At 39.2% G+C, this 21,766-nt stretch overlaps 1 protein-coding gene across 1 annotated transcript; it reads right to left on the bottom strand.

Moving 5' to 3' along the window:
* Window positions 1-4,755: 4,755 nt before the first annotated feature.
* Window positions 4,756-20,580, bottom strand: LOC135712204 (uncharacterized). The gene is made up of 2 exons (XM_065235165.1): window positions 20,459-20,580; window positions 4,756-6,765 (listed from the first exon to the last, which is right to left on the bottom strand). Exons 1-2 carry the CDS (start codon window positions 20,468-20,470, stop codon window positions 4,756-4,758), a joined length of 2,022 nt encoding a protein of 673 aa, XP_065091237.1. The 5' UTR covers window positions 20,471-20,580.
* Between the last annotated feature and the right edge of the window lie 1,186 nt (window positions 20,581-21,766).

Raw genomic sequence — 21,766 nt, 5'->3', positions numbered from 1 at the left:
AGAATCCCAGTTGCATTTCGCAGAATCTTTGGGATTTCATAGCAGAACTAAAAAGATATTCCTAAGATAATTCTATGGGAATTTCAGGATAATATTAAGTAAATGCTGAAGTGAAACTCAAGTGAATTTTCAGAAGAATTCTTCAGGCAAATCCTAGCAAGAATTATTAATAATGTAATGAGCATTGCAGAGTGAATTAAAATAGTTTTCTAAAGATGTTGTAATATTTTTAATATCATATTTTTCCTTTACACTATTTAATAATACCTATCAGAATTTTTATCAATTTTATCTACATGAACGCGTCATTGGGACGGTACTAATAGATATTTTCGGTCGCCAGGCATGGAAAATCATTTGCATTCATTTCATACATTCATTTGCATTCATTTGCCTCTAACTTTTTTCGTCAACAACATTCAACAAAATGATAAATAGAGCTTTTGTAGGTTTTGTTATTGTCAACAACTTTTGCTTTTAACTCAAATCTGCATCTCTTATGCATCACGAACTAGAGTGGGCAGAACTTGTCACTGTTTTTCAGTGAATGTAAAATGCATTCACTGTAAAACAGTAGTGGATTCTGTTCGCTCTGGTTCGTCATGCATAAGAGATACGGATTTGACTTGTTAACAAAAGCTAATAACAAAACCTACGACCATGCCTGTTGGTCGCTATTGAAAATTTAGTTGATTGCTGAATTTATGTATGGGCCCAAATTAGGGGCATTTAGGCCGATATTACATCCATTTCCCCTAGTACTGTATTTTGTACGTGTAAGCTCTATGACCCTTTCCTTTTCACGGCAGCACAGGGGATCTATAGGTTTTTGGTCCGTCTTACGAGCTTAAATTAGTCAGCATTGATTTAAGTTTCTCTTGGTGTGCTCAATGTTCCTTTTTTATATTTATCTCTCAAGTTTCTAGAGGGTTTATCAAATAAAAAAATATTCACTTCGGAACTTATAAATTGAGCTAGATAACTTCAAAAGTGTCTTAATGCTATGATTTGTAAATTTCCCGCATCTTGCAGTTCTTTTTGTAGAATCATTTTTTTCTAATATCTTGATGTTAGAGGTATCGCAAATTAATCGAAGACCATACCCAAACTATTATTTAAAAATGAAATTGACTACCGAATTTAAAGATTAAAAAGATAAATAATCTGAAATTTATTAAAACTAAATCCAAAAGAGATCTAAGAGATCTTAAAACAAATGATTTATTCAGGTACTTGTTTTCCTTTCATTAGTCTGACACCTCTCAAGTTAAAATGCATTGAAAACTTTCTTATTTCCAAAATTTTAAGATTGTTTGTCAGTCTATCAATTGTTAAATGATCCAAAATGTCGTCTGGGATCTGGCGAATTGAAGTTCAAGGATCTTTCATAAACGATTCCGATCACTCGATATTTTACTCATCATGTCTTATTCTATTTTTTACCAGTTTAAAACAGTTTATAAGCTTAAAGGTTGGACACGAAAAAATGCGGACGCATAAAAACGTTGCCATAAAGGCATTTTTTGAGATTTGTTTTTTCAAAATCTCTTAATTAAGCTAAGAGTGTATATAATCACAGTGGGCATTGGTTTCCAGGATAAGTTAATTTGTTTACATCATGGCTTCACCAGAACAAGGACGTCGCGATCCGATCCTGCGCGCTCAAAACGAAAATCCCGGTCTATCCGCTCCCCAAAAAGTTCCTTGCCTGGCAAGTAATCTGCAGTTGTGGGATTAAAATCGAAACTGAGACCATGAACCAGCTAATTTACCAGAAGGAATGCCTACGGAAAAGAATACTGCCTTTTCTGGAGCAGCATGAGGTGGATTGCCTATTCTTGCCGGACTTGGCAAGCTGCCACTACTAAAATTCCACCAAACAGTGGTACAGCGAAAATGGGTCACAGTGGTTCCCAAGGAGATGAATCCGGCCAATACTCTCCGGAATTAAGGCCAATTGAGGAATACTGGTCAATTGTGAAGCACATACTGAAAAAAGGGCCTGAAAGATTTCAAGCGGAAATGGGATTTGGCAGCCGAACAAGTGGGAACAGGGCCCGTGCAAAAGATGATAGGCCTTGTACAAAGAAAAGTTTGAGAAATGGCCTATGGTAAGAAGGAAGCCTGAAGCAATGATCTTACAATAAGCATAATATGTACTTACAAATGTATAGCTGCTGTATTGAACTAAGAAAAATAAAACGCATTTTAAACCTCCAACAAGATTTTCGAGCTCTGATTTTTTCGTGTTCAACCTTTATAATGTCGCTTTCCCAAGTCGACCTTTGTTCAGCTTTGTTCGGTCCTGTAGAATGAATAGCAACTCCTGTTGTAGAAGAATTATGCTTTTTTTTGAGTAATTCAAAAATTAGATCTGGGTATCTATATCATTTAATATTTTAAAACGCTATCTCGACGTTTCATTCCTCAGGTCGGAAATAGTTCAAATAATTAGGCAATGTCTTATTATTAGGTAACTAAGCAAACGCGGAGCAACTTCGTGATGCAAGTTCGCAGATCGCATAGAGATCATCATAGTTCATCTAAGAAGAGTGACGTGTTAGAAAATAGATTTATTCTAAACTTTAATTGAGAAGACCATAAGAATTTCAATTATGGTAAAATATCTCTGTTATTGAAATTGAAAGTCGTGTTATACAGCGTTGTTAGTTTTTAATCTAGTTAGATCTTGCAATATAAACTTTTGACGAATGCGTACTGCTACGAAATCGATGTCTACCTTTTTTGGATGACTGACAAATCAATTTGCATGATTCTATTTCTGAAAGTTTTCTGATAATGTTTATGTCACATTTTGGTAACTTTTTAAAATGATTTTGGTAACTTTTTAGTCACTCTTTTAAATGCTTTTAGTCACTAATTCACTATTTTTATTGCTTAACACTGCTATCAGCCCTGTACTAAGCACAACCCACTCTTTGCCTCTAGAATGTTTTTATTGCAAATGCCTTTTAAATTTGCAAATGCCTTTTAAATTTATTTACCTGCTGAGATATTTTTTAAAATCTAACACTACTTCTTGACCCCAAACTCGGCCTACGGATTCTAAACTCGGCCTAATGCATTGAAACGCCATTGGAGCGCCATTTACTTCGGCCTGTTGGTTGAAGATAAAAATTGATTCGGTCGGACCGCTTCTTTTGTTTTTGAGAATAATGGGTGCAAACATTCATATCACACGTTCTTATCGACTTCGTTCGGTAGCTTTTGAACTAAAGTGTCGTACCAAATGCACAAATGACTTGTTTATGCCGAATTTACGGTTTATATGATTTTTTCTCCTTTATTTAACGTTGGTCTCTGTTCCGCAATCTAGTGCCAATCACCGACGGACATCGATTGCCATCCATTGACGGCAATCGAATCTGCAGGAAGGCAGCTTCCACACCTGCGTAGGATATCGCACCCATTCATCAACACACATGGGCCGGGACCAACGGCTTTACTTCCCTTCCGAAGGAAGACGTGATCAGAGATTTTTATGCCTCAGAAAAATCCCACCGACCTCGACTGGGATTGAACCCAGACCCATTGGGGTAAGAAAGCAGTCACGCTTACCACTACACCACCGGCGCCGGCCAGGTTTATATGATGTTTTCTGCTAGATAGGCCCATAATAGGCGATTAGGCCAAGGTAGTTCTCTACCCTAAATCTATGTTTGCTTGACTAAAAATCCATGAGTCAACTTTTTTTTTTTCAAACCATCTTTACCATCCCCCCCCCCCAATAATTCTATGAAGTTAACGCTTCTGCTCTTGGAAGCTCGCTTGGAAGTAAGGTTGAAAGAAAAGTAGATATTTACTATATGCACTTGGCCACGTAAATTCTTGATTGCTGCTTGTGATTATTGAAAATATTAGATTTTCTCTCGTCTTCCATACTGAATTTCAACGATGCCTACCAAGGAAACAGCGCCAGCGGCGCCGATGGTGAGTGGTGAGTGGTAAGCTTGATTACCTCTCACCCCAATGGGCCTGGGTTCAATCCTAGTCGGCGCCGCCGGGATTTTCTGAGGCATAACATCTCTGATCAAGGGAAGTAAAGCCGTTGGTCCCCGGTTCTTGAGTTGATGGGTCGATAGGTAGGGTCCAGGTGTGGGAGCTGCCTTCCTGGCGTCGGTAGCATTGGTACTCAGTACGGAAAACAAGATCGATGGAAAACAAATCAATGAAAACAGTGCCATCTCTGGGAATATTCTTTATGTGCATGACTTAATTGATTGTCCCCAGGGAACTGATGTTGTGTAAAACATGTTTTGTTTGTACCATTAGGTAGCAGTCTGCAAGCAAAACATTTGGCATTTCTCCTCAAGTTAAGGTAAATACAAAACCGTTTTATTAGTCACTCGATAAATTATTATTTTATTGTTCGCTTTGCTCATGAAATCTATAGATCAGTTTGTAAAACAATTGCACACTACTTACCAACTAGTTAACAATTATTAGTATATGTATGTATGTATGAATGTAGCTTCTTTTGCTTCTGCTTTCCACTGGGCAGTAGTGCTTGGAGGAAAACGATGAAGGAAGAAGGAAAGCGCCAACATGCAGTTTACATTCTGGCTATTTTCTTCACTATCGTACGGTGAAGAAGCGCGAGACAATGTTTGAAGCAATGGGTATGGATGACGTAAAAAATAAATACTAGTTTACACGCCGGCCCTCGTGTTCGTAGCCGTTTGTCGGTGTTCCTCTCTGTAGTTTCGTTGGTGGAAAGTTGTTGTACAACACGACTTAATAATCCCTTCCGCCGTCCCCGGTGGCAGGATGATGATGGTGCATGTGCTCGTGGCTATATTCAGCGTACTCGTTCGGATGTGTCGCTTGGTGATCTTGCTCGACTGCCCGCTCGTACGCCTGGTGATCTTTCGAGGAGGACTCGAGCATATCGGAACCTTCTTTATGGTGTTGTGATGCATACTGGTACTCAGTTCCGCTGGCCGAGGCATGGTCGTAAGAGGTTATATGGGTTGAAGGGGAAGGACTTGGGCTGCGATAGTGGTAGTACTTTTGTTCGGAACGAGAATCTTCGTCAATTGAGGGTTGTTCTGGGCTGGAGGAGTAGTATTGGTGGGGCTTGTGTTTCGATTCGTGATAGGATGGATGCAGGTGGGAATCACTAGGGAAGTTGTAAGGGATGGTGCTTGATTTTGAAGGGTAACGAGCTTTGTGCTCTTTGGAAAGTTTTGAATGATAACTTTGAGGCTTCACGTGAACTACGTGTTCGGAGTTTTGAGACGGTTCTTTTTGTTCCAAATAAGAGAGGGCTTCAGAAACGGGAGTTGGCTTAGCGTAGTATGGCTTGTACTCCTGAGGGGTATATTGAGGTTCTTTGGCCTCGTATTGAGAGTAGGCCTCGGGAGAGGCACTGGGCTTGGCGTAGAGATCATGAGTTTCGTATTGTTCAGAAGGGTTTTTATGTCCAGAATAAGTATCGGCATTTGTCAGATAAGATTCATCGTGTTGTTCGTACTGTTTGTAGTGAGCAGAGGATTCTGCAGCTTCTTTGTGCTCTGTGTCGTGGTATGCAGTGGTGTAGCTCATGGCAGTTGGTTTTTGATAATGTTCCAAATACTTTTGGGATTTGTGATGAAGACCTGTGTTTTCAGAGAGTCTAATGTAGCTTTCAGCAGTAGGTTTCTGGTAGTGGTACTGTTTCAAATTTGGTTGTTCGTACCGTGGGTAAGATTCTTTGACTGTATGGAAGGAGGTTCCCGTCGAGGAAGGCTTATGGTGGTATTCCTTGAAGCTGTTACCATCAAAATGATTCTCTTCTCTCGCGTACGAAGAATCTTGGGTACTGAAAGTTGGACTAGTGGGGAACGAAGAGCTAGTTGGTCTTGGAAATTTGGGAGTGGGATATTTCTCGTATTCTTTCGAAAAATACGATGATTTAGTGGGAGACTTGTAGGAATTCGGAATCACCTCCGGTTGGAAGCCTTGGCCAGTGGAAGGAGCCGATTCCGGTTGACCGGTTGAATAAGCGTACTCGGTATATGTATGAGTCGGCCTCGCAGTTGCTTGCAGCTTAGCCGAAGAACGATAACCGGCATAATTATGTTTGTTGTTCGAATATTTCTGCCTTGGTTCTCTGTATTCATGCAACTGCTGCGAGTCCGACCCATGGTACTTGATTGGTTGCGATTCCGAGGCTGCACCAGTTTGCTTCGAGAAAGTCAACTTATTTCCCATGTACGGATTGTAGTCTACTCCTACATCGTACACCGAATGCACCGGATAGGAATGTACAAATTCTTGAAGCTGCTCATTGTTAGTCGAATGTGCCGTTTCTTGCTCCCCAATAAGCAGATGAGATGCACCGGTTGATTCCAGCGATCTGCTTGTTAACGCTGCCGGCGTTGGTAGTGACTCCGGTGTGGTTGCATAGCTTGGTGCCGTGGGTGTTGGAGTTGGATCCGGGATTTTGATGACCTTTGGAACCGGATATGGCACCGGCCTGTTGACCGGAACCGGAACTGGCACGGGGTGTGGAATTTTGACCGGGTATGGCACCGGAACCTTCACCGCTATGGTATTGGTAATTTTGACAATTTTGGGAGGGACTTTGTGGCTTCCGACGAATGTGCCCAGGTTGATTAGTTTTTCGCTGGCTTTTTCCAGATCGGTAAAGTTTTGATTCATCTCGTTGATAACCTTGTGCTGCTGTTCGATGGCATTGTCGACGTAGGAGCCTACGGCTGAAGTTCCCGGGTAGAGCGTCGATAGCAGTGCAAAAAGGTTGATCTGGAAATTGAAAACAAAAAAAACATGATTTTGTATACAAGTATACTTTAACTTTATGTACATGACTCTCGCCACTCGACAGTCAAAACCATCGAATAGAAGAGGCATTTCTTCATCTATTGGTAAGCTGCCGATACTCGCATATCAGTCTCATTTGTAAAATCGTCATAGTGAGAAAATTAAGACTAAACATTTGTCTATTTTTTTTTTGTTTTTCTATTACTTCTAGTAAAATAATCCAGTAGAGTAAGGTGGAGCAAAATTCGACCTTAGTTGATAAATTTAAAGTTTCTCAAAACTCCAAAGCACCCTTAAAATCGATTTATCGGTTTTAACTTTTTTGTTTGATTTATCCAATGCATACTTTGTCCAGGAAAGTTTTTTATTTCACAAAAACACAATTTTTCAGAAAACAGTCAATACGCTATCTAGTAATCCACAAAAGATACATGGGTTAATTTCTTCAAAGCATGATGTACAAATCTCTTATCTCAAATAAGTCAAATCTCAAAATGGGACAATTATTCCCAAAATCTAATATTTACCGTAATGAGATTTTTCATGCATTGATGAACAGAGCGGAGCAAAAAGAGGGAGGGACAATTTTTGCCTACTGTGTAAGAGTAAATAAAATATTGAGATTTTATGGCTTAAAAATCGGTATTTCTTCAGTACCACATCCATTTGAGAGACATTATTCGTTTGTAAAAATGTTTAATTACATAAAATGACCCAACTTTGCTGAAGACTGTGACATGCTATCTGATACGCCTGTGAATATACAGTTTTGCTTCATATACCTGTGGAGGAGTTATAAAGAATGTACCGTTTAAAATTCGCACACACAACATTAATTCTCCAAATTCTAGTTTTTATACGATTATCACCAAATTTTCAGGGAGTAAAAAGAATCAATTAAAGTTAGTTTTGGCATCATTCATTTAATTTATTTCCCCTTTATATCCGGATGCACGAACCTTGGCCTTAACCCCAGCCATAAGGTTCTGCACGACCTCAAAATCGACAGTTTTAACGTCGGATTACGTCTTTAATTTCTATATGGGGGACCAATTTCAATAAATTTACCACCAATAGATCAGAAATATTTCTGCGCATCTGCTTAATTTAAGGCATTATCATTTTTCAAAATATCACTGTTGAAAATTGTACGAATGTGCAACTGTTGCTATGATAGTAAAAATTATCACCGATTGCCTGCGAAAAGTGATTTCCCTAATACAGATTTCAAAGTTGAATTGCATCCGGTCTCATCAAATGGTGTTTATTCAGTCACCGCGTGGTGAGTGGTGGTGTTCTTCAGTACACAACGAAAGGCTCCCGCAAGCAGATAGCTATCAAGGCTGGTCTCATCGGCATCATCATCATCAGCAGCAGCAGTGCTTTCGGCACATGGGATTGAACATTGTTCTCCAGAACACAACGAAAGGCTGCCTGCAAGCAGCGAGCTGCAGCCCACATGGGCATCCATAGAAGGAGGAAGAAGCCGCACCGCTATTGATCGGAGTAGCTCTTTGTGAGTTGCTGTGGGCTATTTATTCCAAGCGCGTCATACTAAAGAGTATAAACAGAGAGACTCCGCTCAAATTCATATTCCTACACAAAACAAAAGCTCCTGCTGCAGTTAACAACTAAGATTTATTATACAGGACCACGTAGTCTTACGTCACCATTGCGTACAACTCCATAGGGCTGTCCCTTGTTGTTTTTGACGTAGGACTACGTCTTCAGGGAAATGCAACGAAAATTGGTCAGAGTTTAAATGCTAATAACTTGGCCAATAACTAATGGATTTTGATGCTTTGTATGTCGATAGATTTACCAGTGTTATACAGTTTGTGTGGTATGTCACACGGTATAATTCTGAAATATTTAAATAGTTAACAATTAAATTTTCTTCTACAAAAGGGTTTCCCAAATCGCTTCCACTATCACCGTCGTTGTTGGCTAGGCGTCGGTGCTTGTTCCTAGCAACAACAGCAATCGAACATGGCAAATTGATCGTGTGCAGGTTGCCGGTAACGAAATCGTTTTCTTCATACGCCTGCCACTGCAATGAGCTGCAGACGTATGCAAGTTTCGTTCCGACAAAACGCCACGTCCGATTGCTGGAGTAGTTCGGGACAACATCGAGCCACATGCCAACAGACCAGGATAAGAACAGGCGCTGTCCACGTGTGAGCCTAGCCACCCCGATCTGCCGGTACGTTTGGGGAAAGAGATCCACCATCAGTTTCCTGATGAACGTCGGGTGCATGGAATTCGTCACTGTGTCACTTGATAAGTCATACATGTAAACCACACAAATACAAGAAATAAAGATCATTTAAAGTCCAAAGAAGCTTCCCCAGACAACCAGAATGCACGTATATTCAAAGTTGTTTTCGTGATATACAAACATATATACAAACAAACAAATCGTATAGAATGCAAAGAAATGGCTTATACGTACACAAGTGGAGGCCATATACGTGAAAATTTTAATTTAATTGTAAACGAGTTGATTTAACATCATACACGATTTAATCTGTAATAACAAATTCACTTTTAAAAGTCTTGCGATGTAATCCGATTTGATTTGTGATACAGAACGACGAAAAAATGAATCATCGCATAGAGGTCGGAAATTTGCATTCCATACGATTTAACTTAAACATAATGCGATGCATCTCATTCTTATATGCGATTTTGACATAAACTGTAGCAATTTACGATACTGTCTGCACATTGTTATATGACTTCTGGTTGTCTGGGTCCACTATCAGTTGCTGCCAAATAGTCGAGTTGGTCGGAGGGAAAGGAAGAGCAGCGGAAAGGGATGTCGTTTTCAGAATACTTCTGTTGAGCAAGTCGGAGCTCGGTCATAACATTTAACAGAGGGGGGAGAGACAGGAAAAGCAACGGAAATCATCATCACGTCTGTCAAATCGCTTCCACTTGTTCAGTCAGACAGTCGAGCTGGACGAAGCTATGAGGCATCACTCAGGGGCGCCTTATGTACAGGGGCCATAGAAGGAAGAATTCTCGATTACTTTTTCGAAGGACGTATCAGGTTTTGTAAACAATACATTTGATCGACAATTTGGCGTAGCTCGCCCAAGCATTTTAACACTACCCTAAGATAGGGGAATTTTTCCTCATTACTAGAAAATCGAACAAAAAATTCGTTGTCCTACGTCAACAATGCGGTCGTGTCTTGTCCACCACCCTCCAATTTTTTTCATGTTAACCCATGCTTTCTTCATTTCCTCTACATTCTTCACCACTTTAGGTCGTTTTAGAAGATGCTCCTTCATAATGACCCAATATTTTTCTATTGGGCGCAGTTCCGGAGTGTTTGGAGGGTTCAGATCTTTCGGCACGAAGTCGACATCATTCGCCTTATACCCTTCTAGCACGTCCTTCGTGTTGTGGCATGATGCCAAATCCGGCCAGAAGATCGTCAGACCGTCGTGAGCCTTCAGGAGAGGGAGAAGCCGCTTTTGGAGACACTCTTCCAAATACACCTGTGCATTCATGGTGTTTGTGGTAGCGGAAGGTGTACTATGCTTTCCGCAAATACAAATCGCTTGCCAAATTAAGAACTTTTTGGCGAACTTCGACATCTTCTGTGTCCGAAGGTTCTTGGGAACTTCACACTTATCCTTGGCAGTCACAAACAGGTTTCCTGGAATCTGGTTGAAGTCTGCCTTCACATATGTCTCGTCATTTATTACGCAGCAGTGTGGTTTCGTTAACTTCTGGTCTTACAACTTCCGGGAACGGCTTTTTGCGCCCGTATTCTGTTTCTTGTCATGGTTTGGGGACTTCTGAACCTTAAACGTACGTATTCCAGCTCGAGTTTTGGTATTCTGAACGAAAGTCTGGCTCACATGCAAATTTTTAGCCACATCTCGAACTGAGGCGTTCGGTTTCCGTTTAAAGGCCCAACCACGCGTTTGTGATCGTTCTCGTTCACCTTACGGCTTTTTTCCGGATCTTCACTTCCGATCAACAGTCAGACGTTCTGGTACCGTGGAATTCGCGATTTCCAACTGTTTTTTTTTTCCGATGGCACGATGCGACAGATCCTTATTATCAAAGTACGCGTGCAAAACTTTTTCGCGCACGCACTGTTCTTTCGTCGCCATTTGAAAACTTTTTCGTCGCCATTTTTGAAAATTGATGAACAGATTGTCAACAATACACATTAAACTATATTTACGCAAAATTTCAATTAATTTTACAAAACGGATCAAAAGTTAGAGCAATTTGAGTGTGTGCGGATTTTAAACGGTACACCCTTTACCATACAAAATGGTCAACTTTGATGTTTTAACTGATTGATCGTACCATCGGTGTCTAAAGCCCTACAGTAAAAGTATGGACGTCTGTCAAAAGTTGTTCCAATCGAACCGTCAAAATGCACCGCTAGAGGGCTTTATCGGTGTCGGGGACTATCGTATTACCTGTTACTATCAATGGAGCTGAGCTTTTAGTGACAGAACTATAAACAAGTTGAGTTTTACGTCAACGCAATCTAAATTTTCATGTACACCTGTCGTAATGGGAGATATTAGGTGAAATTGTTCAACATATCAGCAGTAATCAAATTTTGAAGTTGAGCTAATTTTGTGTTAAAATGTTTTACATTATTAATATTGGCGTAGTGCGTGGGGCTGTATGGGGTACTCCAAAACCCCTCAAGATTGTTTTAAGTACTCCCGATTAAATTGTTACATAGGTACAATTTAGTATATATTGCTGCTTTTCATTGATCTTCGGAAGCATGCTTTAATAAACTCTCCCACCCCATAAGAGAATTTCCAAGTACTGCAATGATTGCTGATGTTTCAAACAATCAATAACCTATTATCATTTGTACAATCTAGTTAAAACTTCAAAAAATTTATGTATTATTTCGAACTGTTTTATGTAGAATCTTTCATTCTGAAAGGTGCTTCATAACATTTCGATACGGAGCTCGAAAATGGGCCTATCTACTTTGATCGATGCTCTTCATCGACTTTCTCTTTTGATAACCACGTGCTAATTTTGCCACATAGATTGATAAAGGAGGTTTTTATCTATCGTCCATATCGTCAAATACCACAGGGAATGATGTTGCAGCTGAGTTATTAGCGAAAGAGAAAGTCGATGAAAAGATTCGATCAAAGCAGATAGGCCCTTTTTCAGCTCTGTATAAATTTGATTTCTCACACGCAAAATTCAATGTATGAGGTTTTTTATTTTTTTTTTATTTAATATTTGTCGTCAATCCTTTTTCTAGACCATTTTTCTACCAATCATACATCCCCCGATTTACTTACGATTATGTGGGATTCATGATCGCAGGTTGTCAGTCGAGACCGCATGAACGGAGGATGAGATATACCGAGCTGTGGTTCAATGCATGAAAATTGGAGGCCGAAAAATGTGGAGTGTATAAGTGAGATAAATCTATCACATTGAAACGCCATTGAATTCATTTCGGGATACGAATGAAGGGACAACAAAGGATTCGATAAGTGCTTTCTTTTGACAAAGGACTACGTCTTTCGGCAACATATTAGGGATGCAATTTCAAAAAATCAAAATCGACCGCTTTACGAAAAGTGGGTTTGACCACTTATAACTCTGTCAAAAGCGGATGGATATTAATTCTAAACAAGCCGATTGGAATGTCAGCTACGAATCCGCTAAAATGAACACTTTACCAATTTTCAAAAGGTCACTATTGCAAATTGCTTGAATGTGCAACTGTTGCTATAATAATGAAAATTATCCCCGATTGACTGCGAAAAGGGCTTTCCCTAACACAGATTTAAAAATCTAATTCACTCCGGTCTCACCGAACGGTGGTCATCATCATCAGCAGCAGCAATGCTTTCGACGCGTGGCGTTGTAGATTGTTCTCCTGTACACGACGAAAGACTGCCCGCAAGCGCGAGTTGCAGCCCACTGAGTGGTCCATTCGCCAAAGAAGGAGGAAAAAGTTGTATCGCTACTGATCGGATTTCAGTTGCCCGTCGTGAGCCGCTTTGGGCCATCTATTCAAGCGCGGCACTGTTCCACCCCTCACCATCCCTCTCCAAACGGGGGAGTTTGGTAAAGAGAGATGATAAAACCGATTTGTACCTTCCTAAAGTTGTCCCAGCTCGCTATCTACTGTCTATATGCAATTTTCACACTGCCGTACTCTAAACGGAACTATCAATTCTATACTTTCATCTCCTCATTATATCGTATAAAAATTACCACTTTAGTCTGTTATTTGAAATTAGCATCTTCAACTATGTTAATCGTTGACTTCACGCAGAAGTAATACTAAACATATAGTCACAGTGCAGAAAATGATGTTCCCTGCTTTTCTGTGATGTTCCTACATCGTGAAAATTTTCGTGAGAAACATTTTTCAGATTATATTGTATATGGATTGCTGAGATAACCTGCTTATCATTTCATTAGTTAACATTAGTTAAGTGCTTTGTTTATATGTTATGTATGTCCGAGATAATCCTGAAAACTTTAACTAAAATTTTCCCAAAAAATTAACTGACTCATTTTTTTTTAATTATTTTTAAGTATACCTGTAGGCGAAATGTAGGGGCCTCCCTTAGCTCAGTCGGTAAAGGCGCAGCTACAAAGCAAGACCATGCTGGAGGTGGCTGGGTTCAATTCCCGGTCCAGTCTAGGAATTTTTCGGGTTGGAAAATTTCTCGACTTCCCTGGGCATAGAAGTATGATTGGACTTGCCACACAATCATACCAATGCAAAAATGGTACAGGCATCGAAAGCTCTCAATTAATAACTGTGGAAGTGCATCTAGAACACTAAGTTGAGAGCACGCAATAAGCTAATATGCGATATGCAATAAGCTTGAAATGCGAAGAAGAAGAAGAAGATGTAGGCGAAATTTCTTAGTATTCTAAGAACCTTTAAAAAAATCCCCAGTTCTAAGTTATTTCGAAAAAACCGTGGAGCTCTAGGATCAGTTTCGTGGATTGAACACTTTAACGGATGTTTCGGATTTGCTGGGGGACGATCCCATGGTCATTAGGATTCATGTTTATGTTCATATTTCCACGTCTTCAAATTCATTTTTTTTTATCATAGTTCCTTATACTAATAAAAAGCCATAATACAGATAAAATAAAACGTTTTACATTAAAATCTTCCCCTATTGTGGCATGTAAACCTTACACGTCATCAAATTCCAAGAACCATTAGTTTCAAGACCACACTCGTGGGACCATGTTTCAAATATTTTCCCAAGCTAACGAACTGCATAAAGCGGTTCGATGATTGAAGACACATGTCAGCGATTCCACTTTCTGTCCCATAAGGATCAAGTTCACACTTCACTGTTTCCAAGGATTTGTTACCAAGCAGCTATTAACGCCTTCTCCATTACACACACTTTTCTCTCAGTTAACCACACTCTCAATTTAAATATCGATCGCTGATTGGTGATCGTTTACATAAAGCAAGAGAGAATGTCTCCACTTCAGATGTCTCCCGTAGGTAATATTGTATTTTGAATTTAGCCAAAGAAAGGAGAAATTTTTTCTTATATGGGTCATTCCAGTTCAAGTGGGTACAGAATTTAAAAAAGTTGTGGTCGATGTCACCGATTTGAGCCAAACTTTGCCAAACCGCTTATTTTGGCATTCTGAACAAACGCCTTTTTTGATTTTGCTCTAAAGTGCCTTGAGCTGGAATGATCCATATATATATTTATATATTTCAAGTGTTTTCGGAAAACCACGGAGCTCTAGAACTAGTTTCAAATATATTATCTTTTACAGATGTTCTGGATCTTTCAGAGGACGGTCCCATAGCCACGACCCCAAATTCTTTGTTATATCACAGTTCCAAGCGTTTTTGAAGAAACCACGGAGCTCTAGTATGTACCACTTTTGCGGATATTCCGGAGGACGGTCCCATGGCCATCCAGGTTTATTTTTATGTCACAACTCCAAATTCTTTCTTGTATCACATTCCTAATGTTAAAAAAAAGCGTGGATCTCTATGGATCTCGTGGATGTTCCGGAACTTCCAGAAGACCGTTCCGTTGTCGCCAGGGTCCATATATAGGAACCATGACTATATGCTGGCTTATTATGGACATTGTTGCTCATTAATCAAAATTATAGATCTTAAGCTACTTGCAAATCCGCGTACAAAACCCATAAACACACCTTTAAAAACAGTAACGAATCCATTCGCTTTAAAGAAAAGCAGACGACCAAATTTTCAACCTTTGTACAATCAAAATAATCTACGGACCCTAGGAATTCTAGAACCTTATTACGGGTGTCTCTTCACGGTAAAAATGAAGTGAAGTGACCAGTTGTCACTCACGGTGATGTGATTGCTGTGTAAATCAAATGGGAATCACATCGATCGATAAGGGCCGGTAATAAGGGCCGTAGTGTTACCACAATTTATTAAACTCATCGAGAAATGGCTAATATACAGTGTATCTCAAAATTGAGCGTACAGATGTCCTATTTTTTTTTGAAAAAAATCAACTTTAAAAGCATAATTAAAAGACACACGTTTCTGAATTTCTGGCTACTAAATCATCATAAATTTATCAATTATTGGTACAGTGTTGGACTTATTTGGTTGAGTTTATTAAAAGTAAGTGTCAACAAAGGATCAACTTTCTACGATCAATTCTCGGGACATGGTGTGGTGCTCACCCGGAAGACCTAATTAAACTGTATAAAACGAATATTCTTTCAGTTCTTGAGTCTGGCTCTGTTTGCTTCCTCTCAGCAAGAAAAAGCCACCTAATTAAATTGGAACGCATTCAATATCGTTGTTTACGTATTACCCTTGGCTGTATGCATTCAACACACAATATGAGCCTAGGTTGAGGTTCTAGCGGTAGTAAAGCCCCTGTTTCTGGGAGCTCTCATTAAGAATATTGATTATATGTAGTGTCAGTAACAACCTTGTGATTGAAAACTTCGAAGAAATGGTCGAATTGAGCATCCAGTCTAGATTCGTGCGAATCTACCTTAATTATATGTCATCGGATATTAGTCTTCCGTGCTATGACCCTCCTGGTGTACGCTTTACTAACTACAGTTCCTCCATTGACTATGATTTCTCCATGATACAGGCTATTTAAGGAGTTCCAGATCAACTTCGACCTATCTCAATTCTCCGTATTTTTACTGAAAAGTAGGGTAGACAACTACTTCGGCCTAATCGCCCATTTTGGGCCTAACGAGCAGAAAAGTTCAAATAAATCCATGCTTTCAGAGTTAACAAGTCATTATTCCCAAAAAACAAAAGAAGCGCTCCGACCGAATCATGTTTTATCTTCATCCGATAGGCCGAAGTGAATTCATTGGCGTTTGAATGCGTTAGGTTGAGTTACGAATCCGTAGGCCGAGTTTGGCGTCAAGAAGCAGTGTTAGACTTTTGAAAATATCTCAACGATTGGTTTCTCTTTATCAAATCTTACGGTACGTACGGAAAGGTAAATAAATTTGAAAGCCATCAGTAATAATAACATTCCGTTTGGTGCTAAACTGCGCTAGATTAAGAAAGGCTAAATACGGGTTGTGCTTAATAGGCCGGGGTAGTTAAGCCTACCAACAAGTCAATTGCAATAGAAGATTTTTCACTGATGGATCACGCATTGCTGGATTTACTGGCTTCGGCGTTTTCAATGAATACTCAACCGCCTTTCGGAAACTTCAGGAACCTTGTTCCGTTTATGTTGCTGAGCTAGCAGCAATCAACTTCGCATTGGGGATGATTTCCGACATGCCCATAGACCATTACTTCATCTTCTCGGATAGTCTCAGTTCGATTGAAGATATTTGGTCGATGAAAGGTAAGGGAGCAGATGAGTGTGCTGGTCGAAAGATCATATATGATTACCTTTGTATGGGTCCCCTCACATTGCTCAATCCCAGGCAATGAGAAGGCAGACTCTCTCGCAAAGGTGGGCGCGCAACAAGGCGAAATTTATGATAGAAAATTTCACATGACGAATGTTTTCCTTATTAGAGAGTTGAATAAATTTTTCTCCTTTAGTTTACTTAAATCTTTGGTTTTAATTAGTTAGGTAGGTTCCGATTCAACACATTGTAGTTTCATTTTTATACCTGTGATCTTGACTTTTATACCTAGGGGATGAGTACTTAAGGGGGTTAGATTTTGAATAGTTCTTTAGTGGGAATGACATTGTAGTCGAAATACGTATCTGTCATGGATACCAAAATTAATTAAGTGGAATTAAATGGAACCTTTTTTGCTGTTTTATTTTAGCATTCCGCTAACAACCCAATTTCATTACTTCAGAATGTTTCCCATTAGAACGTCAGAGTTCTCTTTTAAGTTGGCAAAACGATTGGACAAGTAATTCTCTTGGGCGGTGGTTACATTCCATTATTACAAATGTTTCTTCAAGAGCGTGGTTCAAAGATCTGGACGTAAGTCAGGGATTCATTCGCGTGATGTCAAGACTTATGTCCAACCACTACTCGCTAGACGCACATCTCTACAGAATAAACCTCGTTGACAGTAATATATGTAGGTGCAGAACCGGTTATGATGACAGCGATCACGCAGTTTGGTATTGCCCGGGTAATGACGCCTCCAGAGCACGACTATTAGATACCCTAGTGGCCCGAGTTAGACAATCCTTCCGTGAAGTAAGAGATGTATTGGGAACCCGTGATCTTCCCTACATGCAAGCGATCTACGAATTCCTTTGTTTGTCTGATGTTAGAAAAACCTTAATATCTTGAAATATAATGAACTAAACTTTTTGAAATTTTGCTCATTTTAGTCATTATAAAGATCATTGATAGCGGCGCCGGTGGTGTAGTGTTAAGCGTGATTATCTCTCACCCCAGAAGGTCTGAGTTCAATCCCAGTCGGCGCCGCGGGAAGTAAACCCGTTGGTCCCCGGTTCATGAGTTGATGGGTCGATAGGTAGGGTCCAGGTGTGGGAGCTGCCTCCCTGGCGTCGGTAGCATTGGTGCTCAGCACGGAAAACAAGATCGACGGAAAACAAACCATAGGCAAACAAGATCATTCATATTCCACTAATTTTACTAAAATTCGTCTACTAGGTAAAAAATTGAAAATCGTGCGTTTTATCTAATTGCATACAGATTATTCCAATAAAGTCCAAAACTAAAACGACAAATCAGTAAACATCTGTTTAACCACCAGCCAAGATTTAAAAAAATATATATATCTATTCAGAATGTTTCAAAAAATGTTCCCCTAGGGTGTTCGCTCAATTTTGCGATATACTGTATGTCATTGCTGATTTGCCGTTACACGTTTTTCGGAGGCATCCTGTTCGAAGTGTTAAAAAACAATAATACAAAACAACATTTAGCAGGACTCTTAAACCTGCACCGATCTGTTCCATAGGGTACAGCACCTTTTCGTCATACCTCACTTCACTTCGGCAAGCCCAATTTACAGCAGTCGTAATTTTTACAGTCATCCAAAAATTAATTTTAATATCACATCATGTAATATTACTTGCCAAAAAGGACAAAATCATCATTAATACAGTGCATAAACTGACAATACGCGGCTTTTACTGCATTTGTTTATTGTCGTGGCCATAAAAATTACATGAGATTTGACATTGATTAAAATGCATCCTCTTGGATGTAATATTTAAATTTATTTTATGCTGTGTAGGTTTATTTTTAGACGTGTGCAGTTTTACAGCTTTTACTCTGCTCCTTTACAAAGCTGAAGTAACTAGTAGAGGAAAGTGATTCATGTGCAGTATTATAAAGTCTCTACTCAGAGATCATGTTGTAAAAAAGCATGTAGATGTTTCTACGTCAGTTCAAAGTGTTGGTGTGGCTAAGTTGGTAGTGTCAAGGTTTGCCAATACAGGCGTCTCGAGTTCGATTCCAGGTTCCGGTGCAGGGTAAATAATGTGGTGGAGTGCTTATAACTAATTTTGATTAATTGATTCACAGCAAAATAAACTCAATAAATTCCTAAAAAAAAAAGTCATGAACAATATTTAACCCGGCTTTAAGAAAAAGCTGTGTAGTGATTATTGGATAACGGGGAAAATGTTTAATAAGTACCTTTCAAGTTTACACACAACTTAACAACAGGATAACAGCTGTATAGAAGCGTAATTAGAAATGCAATAAGAGCTTGTCCCATCCCGTCTCAACAGCCATAAGTAGCTGAATAAGTTCGCCAGATTTCCTTGTATAGAGGTTGAGTAAAGGTTGCCTCATATCGTATAACGTTTTTGAATACTGCTTGAGGCTGTATAAAGGAAATGAGTAAAGCGTTTACATTGTGAAAATTGTTAGTTGGGCCATTATTGAAAAACAACGATAACTTTTCCTCGGATCCATTTTCCAGGTAACGGATTGTGTTTGTTTTTAACTGGAGGATTCACAAATAACTACTGATCATAAAATCATATATTGATTTACTGATTCCTTAAAAAATGCATTATGTGCAAAAGATGACACAGTTGTTAAAATCATCGAATGAAAATTAAGCTTTTAACAGCATATAGCACAAAAGAATGGAACGAATTAACTTTTCGTATATTTTTTTAGATGTTTTACTTCATGAATCACAGTTTAACACTCTATTGATACCTTATTTCGGATGTAACATAAAGGAATAATCATTTGAAATAACTCATGCCTTTGTGTTCTCTACTTGCAGGCAAGGTTGCAAAGACTCATTTCAGCTAAAACAATGTTTTTCTAAATTATGAAATAATTAGATGCCATGATCAAATTTTGAATAGGTAGGATGCAAGAAGAGGTTGCAAAGAATGTGTTTGACATATTAAACTTGTTTATTTCACTTCATGAGAGTCACAATCAGCGATTTTTCACAAACTCACTCACTCACTCAGCGATCAGCAAATCGCTGATTGTGACTCATAGAAAGCAAAATCTCCAGGTTTTATGTTTCCAACGCATACTTTGTAACCTCTTCTTGTAAGTTACAAGTAAAACATGCCATCATACCATCTTTTGGTTTTATTATTCCGAAAAACATTATTTTAGCTGAAATGAGTCTTTGCAACCTTGCTTGCAGGTTATGTTTTGTCTCTATCATGCGATGTTGTCGTGCGTCTTGCCATATTGCACCATGAATCAGCCATTTTGCCCCGCAATCATTTTGGAATCAATCTAAAAAATGCCTTGAAAATCATGAAAAATCATCATTTTGTAGTTCGAAATCTCTCGATCTTCGTAGAAAACATTGTAATGAACCATACTCCATTACTTTCTCCTTGATTTTAGCTTCCATACGCCAGTTATTGACGATTTTGCTTAAAAAGTATGTTTTGCACCATCCTACTATACATGAAACCATTATTCACCATTCACTTTTATATTGTTCTATATTGTTCTATATGGCTTAATCAGTTCAATTTCGTCACAAACTGTCCTAACCAGTTTCAGTTCATTAAACACAGCTGAATCTGCAGGTGCACTTTGGTCATGTGTGTTTTTTTTGCATCCATGAACAGGCTGTAGCATGAAACAATTGCATTCCAAACCACCGCTCATTTCCATTCTTCATTGCCCCAACACACTGGCTATCAGCTCATTCTTCTGGTCTGTGACCATGCACCAGTTCAACACTTATTGTCACACGAGTTCATTAGCATTGAATGGATTCTCATAAACCCTATCTTGAACTTACAATTTTCCACATCTTCGATCGGCGCACTTTCAAGGTTCTACTGCGAACACTCAATTCACCCTTTATGCACGCTCTTCACAGTCCATTTGATTGGTCAACACAATTCACAGCTTTGAATGAGGAAGAACAGTTCTTCAACTGCTGCTGCTGTTGCTGCTTCAAAGTAAATTTTCCAACGACGATGGGGTGTATGTTGTTGCTATTTTTCTTCCCAGTTGCAGTTTCGGTACGCGATCGCCTTTCGCCTTTCTACGAGGAAATGTACGGATGGAAATTGCACTGACTACTGTTTGAAATTTCACCCGGGCGCTCCACTTTTATATACTTTTCATCAAACATTGGGGCCTACCTTTTGGCCGCCCTTCACCACTTACACACAATAGCCGAGGAGGCAGGCCCACCAGGAACGAAGCCGCATCGTTCGGACGATTCAAAGTGTTTCTTAACAGTAAAGGGTGCCTGCAAATTTAACCGTTCTTCTATTGTGGAAACGGGTTGAAATTCATAGATTATGTCCGTTTTGATTCAACTACTGCAGGACCATTTATGGATGTCACTTATAGGTGGATTTGTGAGCAAGCTTTGTTTTTCTTCTGATCAATCAACATCAGCCTTAGTGCCAGTGCTGTCCGTCGGAAGAATCTACCGTGGGATGAAAATGCAATTAAGTGGTATCGATGTCCAATGAGCTGCATTGATCGAAAACAAATCAAACGCATTATTTTGTGCTGCAGCTTGTGGATCTATAGGAGAATGTGTCCTCAATTGGAAGTGTGATGTAATGCGATCATTGGGTCATTATGGCATTAGATCCTAATCGGAAATATAAAGGAAAGTGAAATTTCATGAAACTGAATTTGCGAGCGATGAAGGGATTCAAAATGCTGCCTGACTTATAGTTTTATTCTTTCCGATAATTTTACATAATTTGCTTCCAAACCCTAATAGAAATAACCATAAAAGAGGGCTTAACGACGTATTCGGGGTATCATCCAAACTATTTGTGGGATAGTTTACCCATCCGGGATACAGTTCGTTCATGGTATATGTTTATTAGGGATGGCTTCTCTACAAATATGAAATATTTTCATAAATTATTTTAATCTAGATTTATTCTCTGGCCTACCTATATAAGTTACTGAAATCAGCATTGAGGCAGACAAATAAATAAATAAATCTTTAAGGCTATGTTCCAAGAACATCAGGTCAGTTCCATGAACTACGAGAAAATTTCAGGAACTTTACAACAACTTCAAGAAACTCCATAAAACTTCAGGTTCCGGAGTTCAACCAGCGTCTGGTTGAAAA

This window comes from Ochlerotatus camptorhynchus, unplaced genomic scaffold (genome assembly GCF_037179485.1).
Source record: "Ochlerotatus camptorhynchus isolate MF236.1 unplaced genomic scaffold, CSIRO-AGI_Acam_v1.1 ptg000465l, whole genome shotgun sequence".
Lineage (NCBI taxonomy): Eukaryota > Metazoa > Arthropoda > Insecta > Diptera > Culicidae > Ochlerotatus > Ochlerotatus camptorhynchus.
Note: the sequence above shows the minus strand (reverse complement) of the source record. Positions and strands in the feature narration are given on the sequence as shown.